General features: G+C 34.3%; 1 protein-coding gene across 11 annotated transcripts in view; it reads left to right on the plus strand.

Annotated features, from left to right (window-relative positions):
- LOC131149576 (methyl-CpG-binding domain-containing protein 7-like) overlaps positions 1-16,415 on the plus strand; it is a 72,023-nt gene extending 55,608 nt beyond the window's left edge. Inside the window, exons 1-5 of one of the 11 annotated variants that reach the window (XR_009135255.1) lie at positions 2,037-2,161; positions 2,257-2,443; positions 2,555-2,689; positions 2,803-2,893; positions 4,847-5,241. Coding sequence is in view for 6 of the 11 variants with exons in the window: in XM_058100140.1 (XP_057956123.1) it covers positions 15,525-15,571; positions 15,725-15,833; positions 15,922-15,980; positions 16,125-16,254 (345 nt within the window). In the remaining 5 variants the exon portion in view is untranslated. Of the gene's footprint in view, positions 1-2,036; positions 2,162-2,256; positions 2,444-2,554; positions 2,953-4,846; positions 5,242-7,265; positions 7,310-7,415; positions 7,738-15,524; positions 15,572-15,724; positions 15,834-15,921; positions 15,981-16,124 lie in introns of those variants that run through there. The other 10 variants (XR_009135254.1, XR_009135252.1, XR_009135251.1 and 7 more) reach the window with 10 other exon arrangements.
- The last annotated feature ends 984 nt before the right edge of the window (positions 16,416-17,399 follow it).

Below are 17,399 nucleotides of genomic sequence, written 5' to 3' on the forward strand. Positions count from 1 at the left end.
AAAAGGTTTATTTAAAGCAGCTTTTTCCTCATTATTGGGTTATGGAACAAATAACATGGCTGAATTGAAGGCAATTATTTTAGGGATTAATCTGTGCAAAGATCTCGGATTTGATCAAGTGGAGATTGCATGTGATTCTGCTTTGTTGGTTCAGTGGATAAATTCTGGGAAGTGCTCGGTTTGGAACTTATGGGAATTGTGGGAAGAACTTATGCTAGCATTAAGGGACATACAGTTCAAAGTGGAACATGTTTACAGGGAGGTGAACAAAAGTGCAGATTTCTTTGCCAAATAAGATGAATCTGGTATTTCTCGATGATATAGTTGTCAAGATGATCTTTCTTAGCAAGTCAGGGGAATGATTCGATTGGACTTGTTGAGTTTTCCTTCTTTGCGCTCATGATGTTTTGTGTTATTACACTTTTAGTGGTTTAGTTTCTTAGTTTTTTTGGTTGCTGGTGTTTGATTTTTTGGTTTGGTTTATGTTGGTTAAGTTAGTTTTAGGGTCTTGGAATTTGCTTTTGTTATCCCAAAGTCTCAAAATTGTAACCACGGTTTTCCTCCGCCATAAGTGAGGGGTTTTCTAATAAAGTTAGGAGGTGCCGCCTTCTTTTTTTTAAAAAAAGAAAAAAAAGAAAAAAAAGAAAAGAAAAGAAAAGCTGCCGAACCTACAAGATGTTCTGTACGCAGCTCACCTACTCCCAACCACAAGAAATCCCTCATTAATTTCTCTCTAATCTCTGAACCACTATCACAGGAATTTTATAGTAGGTGGCAAATAATGCTAGGGTATAGAAGAAAGGCAAGCATGAGTCAAGAGTAATATGGACCCCAGGATTGAAGAAAGCCCCTTTTTTCACCCATCCAACCTCCTAGAAACTCTTTCAAAAATAAGGTCTCAAACATAGGGTTACAACCTGAGGGGACACCTAAATAAGTAACAGGCCAAATCAGAACACCACGTGTCACTACTCTAGAGGACACAAGTTAATCCCACTACCGACTAGGCACTAGGTCACTCCTAGAGAAGTTAATTCTAAGGCCTGACACTTTTACAGACGTATGCAAGATGGAGATGGTTAGCACATTGGAGAAACTATTCATATTGTTTGAAAGAAAAAGAATGGTGTCATCGGCAGACTGCAGATGCGATATGGGTACGTATTCTCGTGTCCTACTTGAAAATCTTCCACCAAATCCCTATCAATCCCCTTATCAATTCTGATCAACACACAAGCCATGATAGTAAAAAGCAACAGGGATAAGGGATCTCCCTGCCTAAGGCTCATAGAAGCTCTAAACTAGTCACTTAGCCTCACCAATCACCATGACAGAGAAAAACTGCAATGAAAGGCACCCCCTATTCTATTTCCTGCATCTCGCTCCAAAACCTTTTCTATACATCACCCTATCCAAGAAACCTTATTGACACTATTGTAGGATTTTTCAGAACCACTTTGAACCCTCTATTTCCATGTCAAGATCCTCACACATCCATGTCAGAGACATAATTTCTTTATTTCCCATCACAATCCTCAAACATCCATGTTGAGGATATTCTTTGATTCTCATACATTCATGTCAAGGACACTCATCAGGCTAGGATGAGAAGATATTTCTCATATTTGAACATGTGTCTTTTTAAACCCCCCATTAAATCCAGATTATGTTCAGGCTGTGATGTTCTACAACACCTATCGTACATTGGACTTCTCAGTAGGAGGCCCGTGGATAACTTGTGAGTTGTGATGCAAATGTCTATGGTTTTCATAATAAATTCTTGCTGAAATTTAATGGAAAAATAGTAATAACCATGGCTATCAGAAATATACATGTTTTTATGATGATCTATTTTCTGGGGAGAGTACCTTGCAGCTCTGGCCCCATTGGGCATTTTGGTGTTGGCTCATTACCAAGGACCACAGTTCTCTAATGAAATTGTTGAAAAATATATTATTGTTATTTCTTTTATGTATGTTCTTTGATTAAGTTGTATAGATTAATGAGTAACTTGAGAAGTTGTATTGTACTGGGGCAGTTTTACCATGAATCAGCAACTGGTCGGAAGTTTCGTTCCCTGAAAGCTGTTGAGAAATATCTAACCGAAGCAAAAGAGAATACACATCTGTCAAAACCTTTGAAATCAGAGAATCATTTTGAGGTGATTTCAATAGCTATTTAAAAAATGAATTCTTATTTTCAAGTTGAATATCAAATGAGAAGTTGATCATAGCTGAATCTAACTGCTTTCTGCAGTCACAGAAGTCTGCTTTTGACTTTGTCAATCCACCAAAGAAAATCAATTGGGTTCTTACTAGTCCCCAAAGAGATTCGTGGAGTCCTTTCATGGGCAGATCGATGGTTTCAGAATCTGAAAAGCAGCTATGGGGCGAAACATATATATTATCAATCCATGACTGAAATATCAATGCACCAAATTGAGGTACTTATATTTATAGAATCCCAATTCTCTCTCTCTCTCTCTCTCTCTCTCTCTTTCTATGTGGTCCTGTGGTAGCTGATCTATTTTGGTATTAATGGTTTAAATGCACAGGATGTGAATCCCTTGACCACCCTTTAGGATGAAACGAATTGCTTTGGTTTTCATGGAATTTGTTATATTGTGTGCTCTCTCTAGGAATGATGACCATATCAAGAAGGCTTTGAACCTTTTGTAATCATCATCTTGGTGAAGAAACTTTCGATTTTTTTTTTCTTTTCCAGAGCTTGTTTCTCTGTTTTTGTTTAGCGGGTGGACATACTGGGTTATTGAGAACGCTCCCGAAACTGTTGGTTTTGCAGTAGACAGTGAGTAGCAGCATGAGAGGAGTTCAGAGAAGTGCAAGGTGGTAGGAATTGGCTTCATTGGTCTTTGAACCAAATCTGTAAAACGGTATAATACAAATTATACTCTTATCGTATTAGGTATTATGTATTAGCATTTTTATCCCACCAGTTATTCCTCATGGACTAGCAGCATTAAGATTTTTTTAATTTGAATTCAAGACCTCCAATATGAAAGCTGACGTCTCTTAAAAAACGGTGATCTTGAATTTGATCCAAACTTGGAATTCAAGACCTAAATCATCACCACTCTCCAGAAGGCCCAAGGACCCGGGATTTCTTGTAGGTTTGGTTGTCTTGTTTGGCTGTTTCCTTCCTTGGAGGGGTGGAGTGGGAGCAAACACTGAATCACCATTTTGATTAGAGGAAAGAAAGAGAATCTGAATATAGAAAGTCCCCTAATTATTTTTTATCAGTCCCCTAATAATTAATATTCAAATAAAACATTAATAATTAAGAAAGGGTATATTTATTTTATTTTTTTTGTTTTCTAAAATATTTTGAAGGCATCCAATGTCGGCTCAATGTGCCAAATGGAAAAAGTCGGGGTGTGGATGTTTGGGGGCTTTATGGTTCGAGTTGGGTTGAATTGGACTTAAAATTTAAATCAATGCAATCTTGTTGATTTAACAAAAGGTCGATCCAAAATTGAACTATTGAGTTTGTAATTTGGGTTAGTTTGATTATTAGGTGGGTTGGATTGAATTGGTGGTTTAGTTTGTTTAGAAGTAAAATAGAAAAGAAAAGAAAAAAACACGCGGGAATATGTGCAAGAGGTATTTTTTTTCTTCTTCTTGGAAAGAGGTGAGCATATATTAGCAAAGAGGGGGAAAGTTCTTAGGGAAGAGATTGAAAGTTCTTCATTCAAGCTAGAACAACTTCTTGCTAAATTCATTGAAGAAAAACATGATAAGGTATATTCATTTGAAAGCATTGCATACTCTAGTAGAGTTTTCATAGAAAAGAAAAACGGTAGCATCAATGTAACAATATGACGTATTATGATAGTATTTTATAATTTTTCAATCTTACATTGATTACATATATTGAAGATTTTGAAAGTAATCGAAGAAATATTATGTCCATTGTTTAACACATATAAATTATATTAAGTCATACAACAACAGTAAAATCAAGTCTTAAGTCTCATTAGGTGGGGTCAACTAATTATATGAATCATATTCTGCCAATTTATACGATCAATGATCATTTCTTTTGACAGATTTAGGGATATTAAATTTTCTATTGCCTTCCACAGTAACTAACGTACTCTTCCTAACTAGTGCACTATTCGGTCTATGTTGCAAGTGTTCATACCATCTGAGTCGTCCCTCCCTTATCTTATCTTCTATATGAGTTACACCCAATTTACCGCGAATATATTCATTCCTTAATTTAACTTTCAATGTTATACCATTCATCCATCTAAGCATTCTCATTTCGATAGCTTTTACTTTTTAGGTATTATGTTTCTTCATCGCCCAACATTTGGATCCATATAACATAGATGGTCTTATAACTGTCCTATAAAACTTTCATTTTAATTTTAACGGTATTCTACTATCAAAGAGCACACTTGAAGCACTTTTTCATTTTACCCAATCTACTTTAACTCTATGCATTACATGATCTTTAATTTCTCTTTTAGCTTGCGTAATAGATTCAAGGTATCGAAATCTACAAATGCTATTTATTTCTTCATCATCAAGTTTAACTTTATCTCCAATATTCCTCCTATCAGTACTAAAATTACTCCGTCCCTAATTTCATCAATTAATACAATATTATCTTCAAACAATATGCAACATGGAACCTCCTTTTGCATACTTTTAGTCAATTGGTCTATCACTAAAGCAAAAAGATAAGGATTCAAAGTAGATCCTTGATGCACACCTATGGTGATTGGAAAATCTCTAATTTCTCCATCTATAGTCCTTACATTAGTTATTACTCCATTATACATATTCTTAATGACATCAGTATACTTACTACATATTGTTAGGAATTCTGGTGTGGAACCGTCGGCAGCAGCATCTCCCCATGCAGCCTATGTTGACATTGAAGAATGACGGCCACCTGCTCTGCAAGCTTTGCTGAAACAGCGGCCACCTTCTTTGAATTTTGCTCCCCCCCTCCTGTATATATATATATGTGGGTTGTAGTGAGGCATATGTGCAATGTGTGTAGTGTGCTGAGAGTGCAGAGAGAAAGGCAGTGAAGTGTGTTGCAGAGAGAGCTGTATGTGTAGTGTGCAGAGAAGTGCAGAGAGCAAAGAGTTGTGGTGAGAGAGTAGAGTTGAGCAGTGTGGCTCCTCCTCCTTGTAATATTTCTCCCAGTTTATAGTGCAGTGGTGTGTGCTCCTGTGGACGTAGGTCAGTTTGGACCGAACCACGTAAATCCGGTGTTCCATTGTGATTGTGTGTGCTTGTTTATTTTTCGTGTGCGATTGTTGCTCCAGGTTTTATTCCCTAACACATACATCCTTTTTTTTTTTTTTCTTTCTAAAACCCACTATAGAACTTCCCTAGTTATCCTATCATATGCTTTCTTTAGGTCAATAAATATCATATGTAAGTCTGTCTTCTTTTCCCTAAACTTTTCCATTAATTTTTTAAAAAGATATATAGCTTTTATGGTAGATCTCCCAAGCATAAAACTAAATTGATTTTCTAAGACCTTTATTTCTAACCTTAATCTTTATTCAACTACCATTTCCCATAGTTTCATCGCATGACTCATAAGTTTAATTCCACGATAGTTATTACAATTTTGAATATCTCTTTTATTTTTGTATATAGGTATTAAAGTGTTTTTCCTCCATTCATATGACATTTTCTTAGTTTTTATAATAGTATTAAATAAATTAGTTAACCATATAATTCCGTTATCACCTAAGCATTTCCAAACTTCAATCGTGATGTTATCTGGTCGCATAACTTTCCCATTTTTCATATTTTTTAATACAAACTTAACTTCGTTAACTCTAATTTTGCAAATAAATCTCATACTTTTAGTCTTTTCCTCATTTGACAATTCTAAGTTTAAGTCTTCTATTTGGTTTTCATTAAACAACTTACTAAAGTAACTTTGACATCTTTCTTTAATGTCTTCATCCTTAGTTAAGACAATATCATCCTCACTTTTTATATATTTTTACATTTCCTAAGTCCTTACTCTTCATTTCTCTAGCTTTAGCAAGTTTAAATATATCTATTTCCTCTTCTTTTATATCTAATCTATTATACAAACTATTAAATGATCTGTATTTAGCTTCACTAACATCATTTTTTGCATCTTTTCTTGCCTACTTATACTTTTCAAAGTTATCTCTATGTCTACATTTTTGTCACGTTTGATACCAAATTCTCTTTGTCTTTATGACTTTTTGTACATCTTTATCTCATCACCAACTTTTTTTGTTCTTTGAGAATCTTTCACTTGATTCACCTAAAATCTCTTTTACTATCTTTTAAATAGAGCTAACTATCTACTCTAAAGAGTATTTGTATCTATTCCGTCCTCTATAGTTCAATCCCCATATTTGATCATTTTATTTTTAAAATTTTATTATATTTTCTCCTTTTAGGTCCCACCACCTAGTTCTCTTATACTAGTTTATTTTATCTTTTTTCTTCTATTTTTTAATTTTATATATATATATATATATATATATATATTTAACACTAAGACTCTATGTTGTGTGGTTAGACTTTCACCTGAAATAACTTTACAATCCTCACATAATAACAATCTACCCTTCTAGTTTAAAGAAAAATCTATTTGATTTCTATTTTGTCCACTTTTAAAGGTTATTAAGTGTTCTTCTCTTTTCTTAAAATAAGTATTCATTATACTAAAATCATATGACATAGCGAAGTCTAAGATCATCTCCCTAGGCTCATTTTTGTCTCCATATCCATATCCTCTATACATCCTCTCATAATTTTTATTATCCCTTCTAATGTGTTCATATCTCATCCTATAAATATTTTCTCAGTCCCTGATATACCTTGTATAATACTATCCATATCTTCTCAAAATTGTCTCTTAAGATTTTTTGCTAAGTCGACTTAAGGAGCATAACCACTATTGATATTTATTATCTTTTGTCCTAATATCATCTTTATTTTTGTAATTCTATCCCTGCTCTATTTATATCAACAACGCTATCTTTTAAATTTTTGTCTATAATAATTCCTACTCCATTCTTATGTTTTTATTTTCCAGTGTACTAAAGTTTAATTGATGATTTGTCAATTTCTCTAGCTTTCTCCCCCACACACTTAGTTTCTTAAAGGCACTTCAAAATGTTTCAATATCATATTCCATCCTAGACATTTTTTCATGTCTTAAGTACTTGTTGACTGTTATTGATTTTTAGTTTTTTTACACATGCATTAATGTCAGATTGCTCAAATCAGGTGGGTTGTTGACCACTCGTAGTGGATATCCAGATGAGTAAATGGTATTTTTTATTACAATGGTTATATCCCAATGGAAAGTTCCTTCTGTTCAAGCTCTTTAGGTATTTTACAATTGTTAACTATTTTTTTTTATTCGAGGAACTCCAGCTACCGACGAGCCCTTTGGAACCTCGCGGTGCAGAACCAAACCTCGGAGCAGCGTCTGCCTCCCCCAGGTCTCGTTGCTCAAGTAACATTAGAATGCCCCGGTGCCTTCCATTGCGCCATGTCCGTGGGAGCTACAATTGTTTGCTCTTGACGTGGGTAATGCTATGTTCCAAGATGGTTAAAAAACTATTTAATGAGACCATTGAGTTTTCTAAAATTAGAAGGAAATATCGACAGTGATAATTTATACGACTCCATGAGGTATTTAACTTTTGCATATAAGACCTATATAAAATGCCGCGTTAGAAGGTGAACAAACAAATCCAAGTGTTTCACATTCGACCACATAAATTAAATTTATGACTGATACAATTTTTTTTGGAATATTAGAAGGTTGGGCAGGTCTAAAGGCTGGTTAAATAAGCTGATCAATAAGTTTAATATTAGTTTGTTTGCTATCTTAGAACCTTTCGCAGTTGAGGAGCGGATGGTAATGTTGGGTAATTTTCTGAATTATCACCTGTTGGCTTAATAAGGCTTACAATTCTTATTTTGATGATAACAAATCATGATATGTTTTATATAATTTATTTTAAGTGAGTTTTTCAGGAAGAAGGCAAAGCTTAAAGATAGTGGCAAAGCTTAGAGAAAGTTCAAAGCTCAAAAGGATAACAAAGTTTATAGTGAAAATACTATTCAAAAAATCAAAGAAGAAAAATGTTCAGAAGCTCAAAGATGATAGAAGAACAAAGACTTACTTGAAAATCAAAAGAATATGATTTTAAGGATGTTTGTATATAAGTATTTCAAGTAAATTTCAAATATGAACTGAATTGAAGCTCTCATAAAATCAAAAGAAACTTAGAAATAAATTTTTAGTAAAACCCTAAAGTATGTTTTTCAAATTAAAGCAAAGATGGGTTTAAAAAGAAAAGTTTTTTTTTTTGAAACAGAAGGGCCAGGTGACTACCTCCATGTGGCAGGCGACTGCTCAAATTAAATGGAATTTTACAAAGAGGCAGTAGGGTGCCAAGCGATTGTTTGAGTTCTGGCAGGCAACTGCCAGTGTTTTGTGTTTTAAAATTCCTCTATGACAGGCGACTGCCACTCGAACGTTTTTTTAAAATACACCAACAAGTAGATTTTTTAAATGGATTTCTTGGGCACTACTATTTTGAAAAACTTGAAGATTACTCGAAGGAAACTTGGGAGGGCAAGGAATTACTTTTAAACATTTATAAATAGTCCCAAACTTCAAAAATTTTTAGACTAAGAAATTTTCCAGCAATCAAAATTCCCTAGAAGCTCTCAAACTCTCTTGTGTTCTTCCTACGTCAACTACTGAGTTACTGCTGATACAAATTCCGAAGTAGAGTCTTTAAAGTTTGAATCTTTCAATACTTGGAAGATATTTGGTGATCTAAATTCAGTATTGAGCTTCAATCCTTTCATATTTGATTTACTTTGAAGTATACTTGTGCTGAAACTTGTACTAATTTAATTTGTTGTGAGAGTGTCTTTTGTACACAATATTTTCTCTATCTTGTTTCTTGTTTATAGACGATTCAAGGTTATAGAATCGTTAGACCAAACGAGAGAATATCGTTTGGAGAGGTGGGGGCCTAAAGGAAGGAGTGGTTGTAATCGGTATTGTTCCACCCATCAACGGAACTGAACTAGTGAATCCTTTGGCGATTTGCCAAAGGCGAGGACGTAGGCTAGGTATAAGCCGAACCTCGTAAAACCCTGTGTCTCTCTCTTCTTCCTTACTCTTTATTTTTCAGCAAAACTTACAACCTACGTGTATGCTTTAAATTGTTAAATTCTGAGTGTATGGTTGTTAAATAGATCGGAAGATAATTCGTTTTGGCTTGATCAACATTGATTGCGGAAACCAAAATGGACTACGTTGATTAATCATCCTAAAATTATTATTCTGAAAGTTTGTTTAATTATCAAACACAAGGAAGAAGTGTGGTTGTGGAATAAAACAGGGTTTATATAAATTCTGCATGCTTTATATTTTGATACAAGACTATTGATATAAAGATCAAGATTTTGATTATTTTGTTGATTGGTTGAGGTTGACTTGATTTTGTGATTGGTTGTTGTGATAAACAAAGTATTACAAAGGAAATAATTTAAAAAAAAAATCTCAATTCACCCCCCTTCTTGGGAAGCTATCCTAATTTCATCACCATTTTATATCTAATGAAAATCAGGACGGTAAATTGTGACTATTTTAGAAGGATATGAATGCCTTTGAGGTGATTTCAATCATGACTCAAATGATCTCCGGGTGGTTCTTCAGGAATGACTAAAGGATTTTGGTAAGTTTTGTTTATGCCAATTGTTCTTTTGTTGAAAGAAAGGAATTATGACAGAAATTGGAGGTGTGCCAATCGAATTTCCGTTGGTTGGTCCTGGGTGATTTTAATGTTATTCGAACGGATGCGGAAAGAATTGGTGGAAATCCAAGATCACCTATGTTGGAATTTAATGACTATTTACATCATTGTGGTCTCTTTGATTTATCAAACATAAACCCTCGTATGTCATGGTGCAATAGCCATGAAGGGGTGGCTCATAGTTGGGCTAAGATTGATCGAGTTATTATTAATAATGTTTTTTCCAACCTATATGGTTTGGCTAAATTCAAATATTTGAGTCGGAAGTCCTCAGATTATAGTCCTATGGTGGTTTATATGAATACGTCATTCTCTATGTATGACCCTACCCCATTTCTACTCCTTAATATGTGGAGTTTGCATGATTTGTTTTTGTCGTGCGTTAAAGATGCCTGGATCAGAAATGACTCGGCCTTGGGTCTTTTGAAACTTGTTATTCGTCTTAAGAGAACTAAAGTTGTTTTACGTGCATGGAATAAAAATGTCTTTGAGAGAGTGGGAGAAAACCTACAAGCTCTCGAGGAAAGGATGAAATATCTAGAAAATCAGTTGCAATTAGGTTTTTCTAAGGAGGTCAAAGTCGATTACTTGACTACTAAGTTGGAGATTTATGTGTAAGAGAATAGGGAAGCATCTCGCCTAGGACAAATTGCGAAAAGAAAAAATGGTTGATTAAGAGGGATCAAAACTCTAAATTCTTCCATTTAGTTTTCAATCAGATGCGGAATAAGGGTCATATAAATCATATGGTTCTAAATGACGGGAGGATATTGGAGGGTGCGGAAGGAATTCATAATGAAGCCGCTGATTTTTTTTTTTTAGAATTTTCTCTCATAGGCTTTAGTAGTTAAACCTTGTGATCTATCCAAGTTAATTCAAAGGTAGATTTCAGATGCTGATAATAATTTTCTCTATGCCGATCTGACGGAAGAAGAAGTTAAAAGAGCAGTATTCTCTATTCCCAAAGAAAGCAGTTTGGGACCAAATGGGTTTGGTTCTGAATTTTATATTTCTTGCTGGGACATTGTTAAAAAAAGATGTCTTGGATGCGGCAAAGAATTTTTTTCAGGGCACTCCTCTTTCCAGGTTCTTTTCCTCTTTGTTTATTGTTTTAATTCCGAAGGTGGACAATTCTTCTAGTTTTGATAAATTCTAACTTATTAATTTATGCTCTATGGTTTACAAAATTTTTTCTAAGATTATTATTTTTAGGCTATCTGAGATTGTTGATAAGTTGGTCTCGCATGAGTAAGGTGTTTTTATTCCCGGGCGTAGTATTTTTTAGAATATTACGCTTGCTCAGGAAATAGTTCATTCTTTGCATAAAAGAATGGCTGACGACAATGTGATGGTAAAACTGGATATGGTTAAGACTTATGACAGAGTGAATTGAAATTTTCTTTTAGAGGTTCTTAAGGCGTTTGGCTTCTCTGAGAGGTTTTGCAAGCTCATAAGAAATTGTGTGGAGTCTCGTGATTTTTCGTTATGATGAACATAACTTTTAAAAGGTTTTTCCAATTGACTAGAGGCTTGAGGCAAGGGGACCCACTTTCTCCTTATTTATGCATCATAATGAAGGAGGTTTTGACAAGGTTGCTTAGGAAAAACAATGAGACAAATCGTATTGGATAATTTAATCATCTGATTGGGACCCCTTTGGTTTTGCATTTGCTTTATGCATATGATATTCTTATTTTTGCAAATGGTGGGAAAAAGGTCTATTAGAAATTTGATTTACACTCTGGAGATGTATGAGAAGTGGTCAGGTCAAAAAATCAGTTAGACAAAGTCAGCATTATTCTTTTCGAAATACATTACTCTTGCTCGAAATCGTGGTTTATTGAGAATCACGAGTTTCATGGAAGGTAAATTCCCATTTACGTATTTGGGTGCGCCTTTGGTTTCTGAAAAATTGTCTTCCAGGATCTTGGAGCCTCTCGTTGAGAAGATTAAGAAGAAAATTCAGGGTGAAAATTTAAGTTGCTCTCACAATGTGGAAGATTGATTTTATTAATACATGTGTTGTTTAGCATGCTGATACATTTGATGTCGGTTATTAATGTTTCGCAGGTCACATTTTCTCACATCAACTCTCTTCTTGCTAATTTTTTATGGGGAGAGGTGAAAGGTAAAACAAAGATTCATTGGCGCTCTTGGGAGAAAATTTGTAAACCTACCTCGGAAGGGGATGTGGGTTTGAGAGATCTTAAAGAAGTCCAAAAATCGCTTCTCATGAAATTTGCCTCCAAACTGCTCACTGCTAACAATCTATGGTCAGGTTTTTTGCAAGACTAAATATTATAGAAATGATCATTTATTAATCAGGAATGGGAGACCAAATGACTCCCAGTTATGGAAATCAATGATGACTACCATTCCGGAAGTTATGGATAATGTTAAAATTTTAGCAAGAGGTGGGAAGTCTTCTTTTTGGTTCGATAGGTGGCTTACATCAAACCCGTTAGCTGTTCGCACTGAGGATATTTCGAACAAGAAGCTGTGTATTAAGGATTGCTGGCTGAATAACAATTGGAACTCTGATTTATTAATGGAATTGGTTGGGGCTGATAGAACAATGGAAATCTTGCATAATGTGCCAGTTGGTAAAAGTGGTCAGGATATATTCATCTGGAAGCCTGCCCCCGACGACAATTTCTCTACAAAAATGGCATGGGAGGTAGTGAGGAAAAGAAGTAATAATTTTGAGTGGAATGATTAGTTTTGGCATTCTCTATTGCCTAGAAGAATCTTAATGTGTTTATGGAAAGTCTGGTTTAGATGCTTGGCAGTAGATGATAGAATTCAGAAGAATATCGATGACTTCAGTTTGTGATTGTTGCGTGAAGAGAAACTAGGAAAACACGGATCACATTCTTTCTTTAGGTGAGGTGGCTTCAGAGGTTTGGCGTCGGACTAGTGTGGTGTTGGGGATTCCTTTCCAACGGTTCTTTCCCTAAAGAAATAGAATTGCAAACTAGTTCCACTATGCTCGAAAATCATTTATTAAAGGTCTTTTAATCGGTATGATTTCGTGTTTGATTACGTGGTGCCTCTGGAATCGAAGATGTAAAGCGAGAATGGTAGGAGTTTATCAAAGTGTGGATCAGATGTGGAGAAGTGTTCGATACTTGGTTGGTTCTTTAGCTGAGAGCTCTAATTCTTTTTGAAAATTGAAGATATCAGACATTACGATTTTGAAAGAGTTTCAAATTCAGCATTAAGGAGTTTGTGCCAGGCTTGGAAAAATTATTTCGTGGGTTAAACCCCCAACAGAGTGGATAAAACTTAATTGCGATGGGAGTTGTAGAGGCAATCCGGGTACTTCAGGAGGTGGAAGAATTATTCGAGACTGTTATAACATGGTGAAAGCGGCTTTTTCAAACTATTTTGGCAATGGTCCGAGTAATAGTGTGGAATTAAAAGTAATTGTGGGTTCATACAAACAACTTTATTATTTTAATGTGATTATTGAAAGTGACTTGCGAATTGTTATTGATTGGCTTCAGAAAGGTAGATGTACCTTGTGGTATCTTTAGGATTTTTGGGAGGACTTTATGGTGGAGTTAGAAGGAGTGAATTTCATGGTGATCCATCAATATAGAGAAGACAATATTGCGACTGATTTTCTCGTTAGAGAAGGAGAAATGAGAAACAATGTCATCTACGAAGAACAACATCTTTTACCACGTTCTCTGAAAGGTATACTTTGGATGGATAGGTTGGGTCTCACTTCCTTTCGCCTTTAGTTCATCCTCTCAATTTTTGTTTGGTTGGTTTATATTTTTTGATTTCAAGTTATTTTATTATTATTTTTTTTTATAGGCCTGTTCAGATTTGTTTCTTATTTAGTTTTGTTTGGATTTATAGTTCTATTTTGGTTGGTTGTTGGTATTGTTTTTGAAATATATTTAATTTTTTTATCTGTAATCTTCCAATGCTTATTTTGTAACCACAGTATTCCTCTGCCAAAAGTGAAGGTATATCAATAAATAATTAGGAGGTGCCGCCCTCCTTTAGTTAAAAAAATAAAAAAATAAAAAGTCCAAGTATCTTATATTTAATGTTGACTCCTGATTGTTGGAGAAGACTTCCAAAGACCATTAGGGTCTCTCAAGCTCTTTTATTTACCTTGATTGTAAATAATTACCAATTATTTGGTGATTCCAAACATCAAATATTAATTTTTTTCATCAACTAAATGTCATGCTAGATAGGAGATTGTAGGCTTCCCAGAGAAGCCATGACGATTCATGTAATTGAGCTGATTTTCCTTTTTTAAGGGCGAGGGTCCAATTGAGGCCAAGCACAAGAGTAACATGTAACCAAAGTGATTGATTTATTTCCTAAAGAGTAGTTTTATAACACTTTAGTTTGTGTCAGCATTCATGGGATTATTTGGAATTTGCATGGATTTATATAATTACTAATGGGGGAATGATGGATGCTATAGCCCTCATTGCCACAATGGTTCTCCTAATTTTAAAGAGAACAAAAATTGAAATAGAGAGACAAAAGATGCAACGCACAGCCCATCAAAGGGAGAATACCAAATCACATACACATATAGAGGTAAAAATTTTATCATAACCTAGTAGAACATATTCTAAAGTAGCCTATTAGTATTGGCTGAAAGCATGGGTAGGTGGAACGCAAAAATAAGCTTACTTGATAGAACGATCAAATGCGAGTGAACGAATAAGTTTGCCTTACAAAATGATCATGAACAAAAGACCAAGATGAGTCCGGCATTATGATTACACTTATTCATAACCCATTCTAAATCTCTCTTAAACATTAAAAAGAGCCTCCCTAGGTCACTATGGCCTCCAAGCTTCTTTTTCCCTCAGTTGCAAGTGATCATCAACGATCTATGGATGCGAAGGTTAGAATCAATTTTTGCGTCAACAAACCTCATATTTGAAAGCGTGAACTTTGAGTCTTAGATTTGAATAAATGCAAGTTTTAATTCCAAACTCTTAAAATAAAGTATAAGTAATTTTTTTTTTGAGTGCTATCATAAGTTAATTCCTATGTTATTAAACGATATATATTTTAATCACAATACTTTTAATTAGTACAATTGAAGACTTATATTTACTAATTTCATGCAATGTTAGTGAATCTTGTGACCAACTAATTTATAGGATTGAGGGTCCTCCCCTTTATTTCCACCCTCCAATTCATAAACACCATTTAAATTATCTTGATGAAAACCTTAATTGAATAAAATTCAGAGCACCTCTCCCTCCGCCCCTTCTCTCTCTCTCTGAAGAAGAAGGTCTGTATTAGAATGTTTTCTCCAGCAATCAAGAACCCATTATATTAATTTCTTGGCATTTCGATTCCTCTATATTTTCCTTTCCTCCATTCTCGCACAATTAAGCAGAGCCTCGGAAATGGGAATTCCGTTTTTCGTGAAATTTTCTTTCTGCCGAACGGACATCAACCGCCGATTCTACTGCTGCGGAGGATGCTCCCACGACGTTGGCGGCAGCGGCAAGCCCCCTCTTGATTGGGAAGCCATGACCCACATCGCTTTGGATTCTGATCTTGCTCTCAAGGTTCTCTCTCTCCTTCTCTCAAATAAAAAGCTACTCTGCCATCTCTGCTTGTGTGGGTTTCAAAGAACTGCTTGAAGATTAATCGAATTTTCTTGTTTTCTTGTTAATCTTTCTAATTTCGATACGCAATTTGCGCGTAGGATGCTGAAGGATTTAACGAAAAACCTGCATATCTCTTCAGATCCATGTAAGCTCTCATTTCCTTCTCAATCTATTTCTCTGTTAATGTTAAACACGCCCCTCTCTGTCTCTCTGTTTCTCGTAATGTATTTAACTTCTTGAATTAAAAAGCAAGTACGCTGAAAAATTTGCACAAATGATGGTTAATGCAATTAAGCAGAGTCAACGTCACAATTGAAGAGCCTGAGTTTAAAATGGTGGGCGGCCAGCAGTACAGCGCGGCCGATGTTCACTGTAACAGATGCCTCCGACCACTGGGATGGAAAATCGTAAAACCCCACCAAAACCCTTACGCCTATCTTTCTCTTCCATCGTTTTCCATGTCAAAGGATTGAAAATGCTCATTCTACATTTCAGGTCAAAGTCATGTACCCGCCATCTCAGGATTTCAAAGAAGGAAGATTTCTTCTGGATAAGTAAGACCTAACCTCGATTGGAAAATACTCTAACCCCGTCGTCTACGTATTAGTCATCTAATTTGGATTGTGTGTCACTGACTCGCTGTTGTTATTGTAATCATTGTTTGATTGTGTGATGGGGAATTGTGATCCATGCGGCAGAGCGAAGATAGATGACTGGGATGAGGTAGAGCTTGATCCGCCGCCAGGTTCAAGTGGAGAAGAGAGCATGAGTACCCCTGTTGCTGCTACTTCTGAAGAGCGTGAATCTGTAGCAGAGGCCTGTGAGTAAAATAGATTAAAATCAAAATGGGCACTGTCGTTCGAGCAGGGGATTCAATTCATAGGTGAATCATTAAGGTTTGGTTTTTGTTGAAGAAGAAAGAATGGACGTCTTCTGATATGGTCTGCATGAAAATTCATGAATTTGTTTTGTTTTTGTATAATATCTCTTCTTCTTTCGGAAATTAAATATGTCGAGATAGCTGATAGCCACTTACCATCCTTACCCACAATTAAATTCAACCACATCATAATTAATTTTAAAGATGTTTAAATGACAACAAACAACATTTAAATCTAACCCCAATTAATACAATAAGAATGGACACTGAGGCCTATCATGCGGTCATGTGGGTCAAGTGACAACTATATTTTTTTTCTGCTTAATCTTAGGACATATTTGTAATTAGCATCCTTCTATTTTTGTAAGATAAATTATAAAAATGTGTTTATTTATGTTGTCAGTTTTCTAATTCTATTATCAATTTTCAATTGTTTGTGAAAAACTTAAAAATTACATCTTATAATTTTCAGTTGTTTTGATAACTAATTGTCAAAATTTTTAATATTTAGAGGCATTTCGTTTGATTAAATTATTATATATACATATATATATATAATTAAAAATTAAAATAAAATGATCAAATAAATTTAAATATAGTTAAAATAGAAATATACATAAATTTCAAAAAATAGTAATAAAATCAATTATAATATATTTCTACTATTTTTCAATCATCATGTCTAATAAAATATTTATTGTTTTAAAGTATAACAATTAATTTTAATTATAATTTAAAATGTATTATTTTGTAATTTTATTATTTTAATCATTTTTTTATAACATTGTTTGATTTAAAAATAAAAATGAGCATTTTTAATTAAAATTTTAATTTATATTTTATTTTATAAATATTAAATAATAGTCAAATAAACTACTGATTTTTAATTTTTAATTTATTTTTTGTAGTTTTTAATTTTCGTTTGTAGTAATATGAGTCACCCCCTTAACATTCTAACCATCAATTGCTATATATAAGTAAGGGTTATTAATAAATTTGGGACGAGACTGCTATTGAAGCTAAAGCTAGCGTTGAAGCTCAAACTCTTTTGGAATCAAAAGCCAGAAAAACAAATAATAAATTAAATAAATAA

The sequence above is a fragment of the Malania oleifera genome, chromosome 2 (genome assembly GCF_029873635.1).
Source record: "Malania oleifera isolate guangnan ecotype guangnan chromosome 2, ASM2987363v1, whole genome shotgun sequence".
NCBI classification, from domain to species: Eukaryota; Viridiplantae; Streptophyta; class Magnoliopsida; order Santalales; family Ximeniaceae; genus Malania; species Malania oleifera.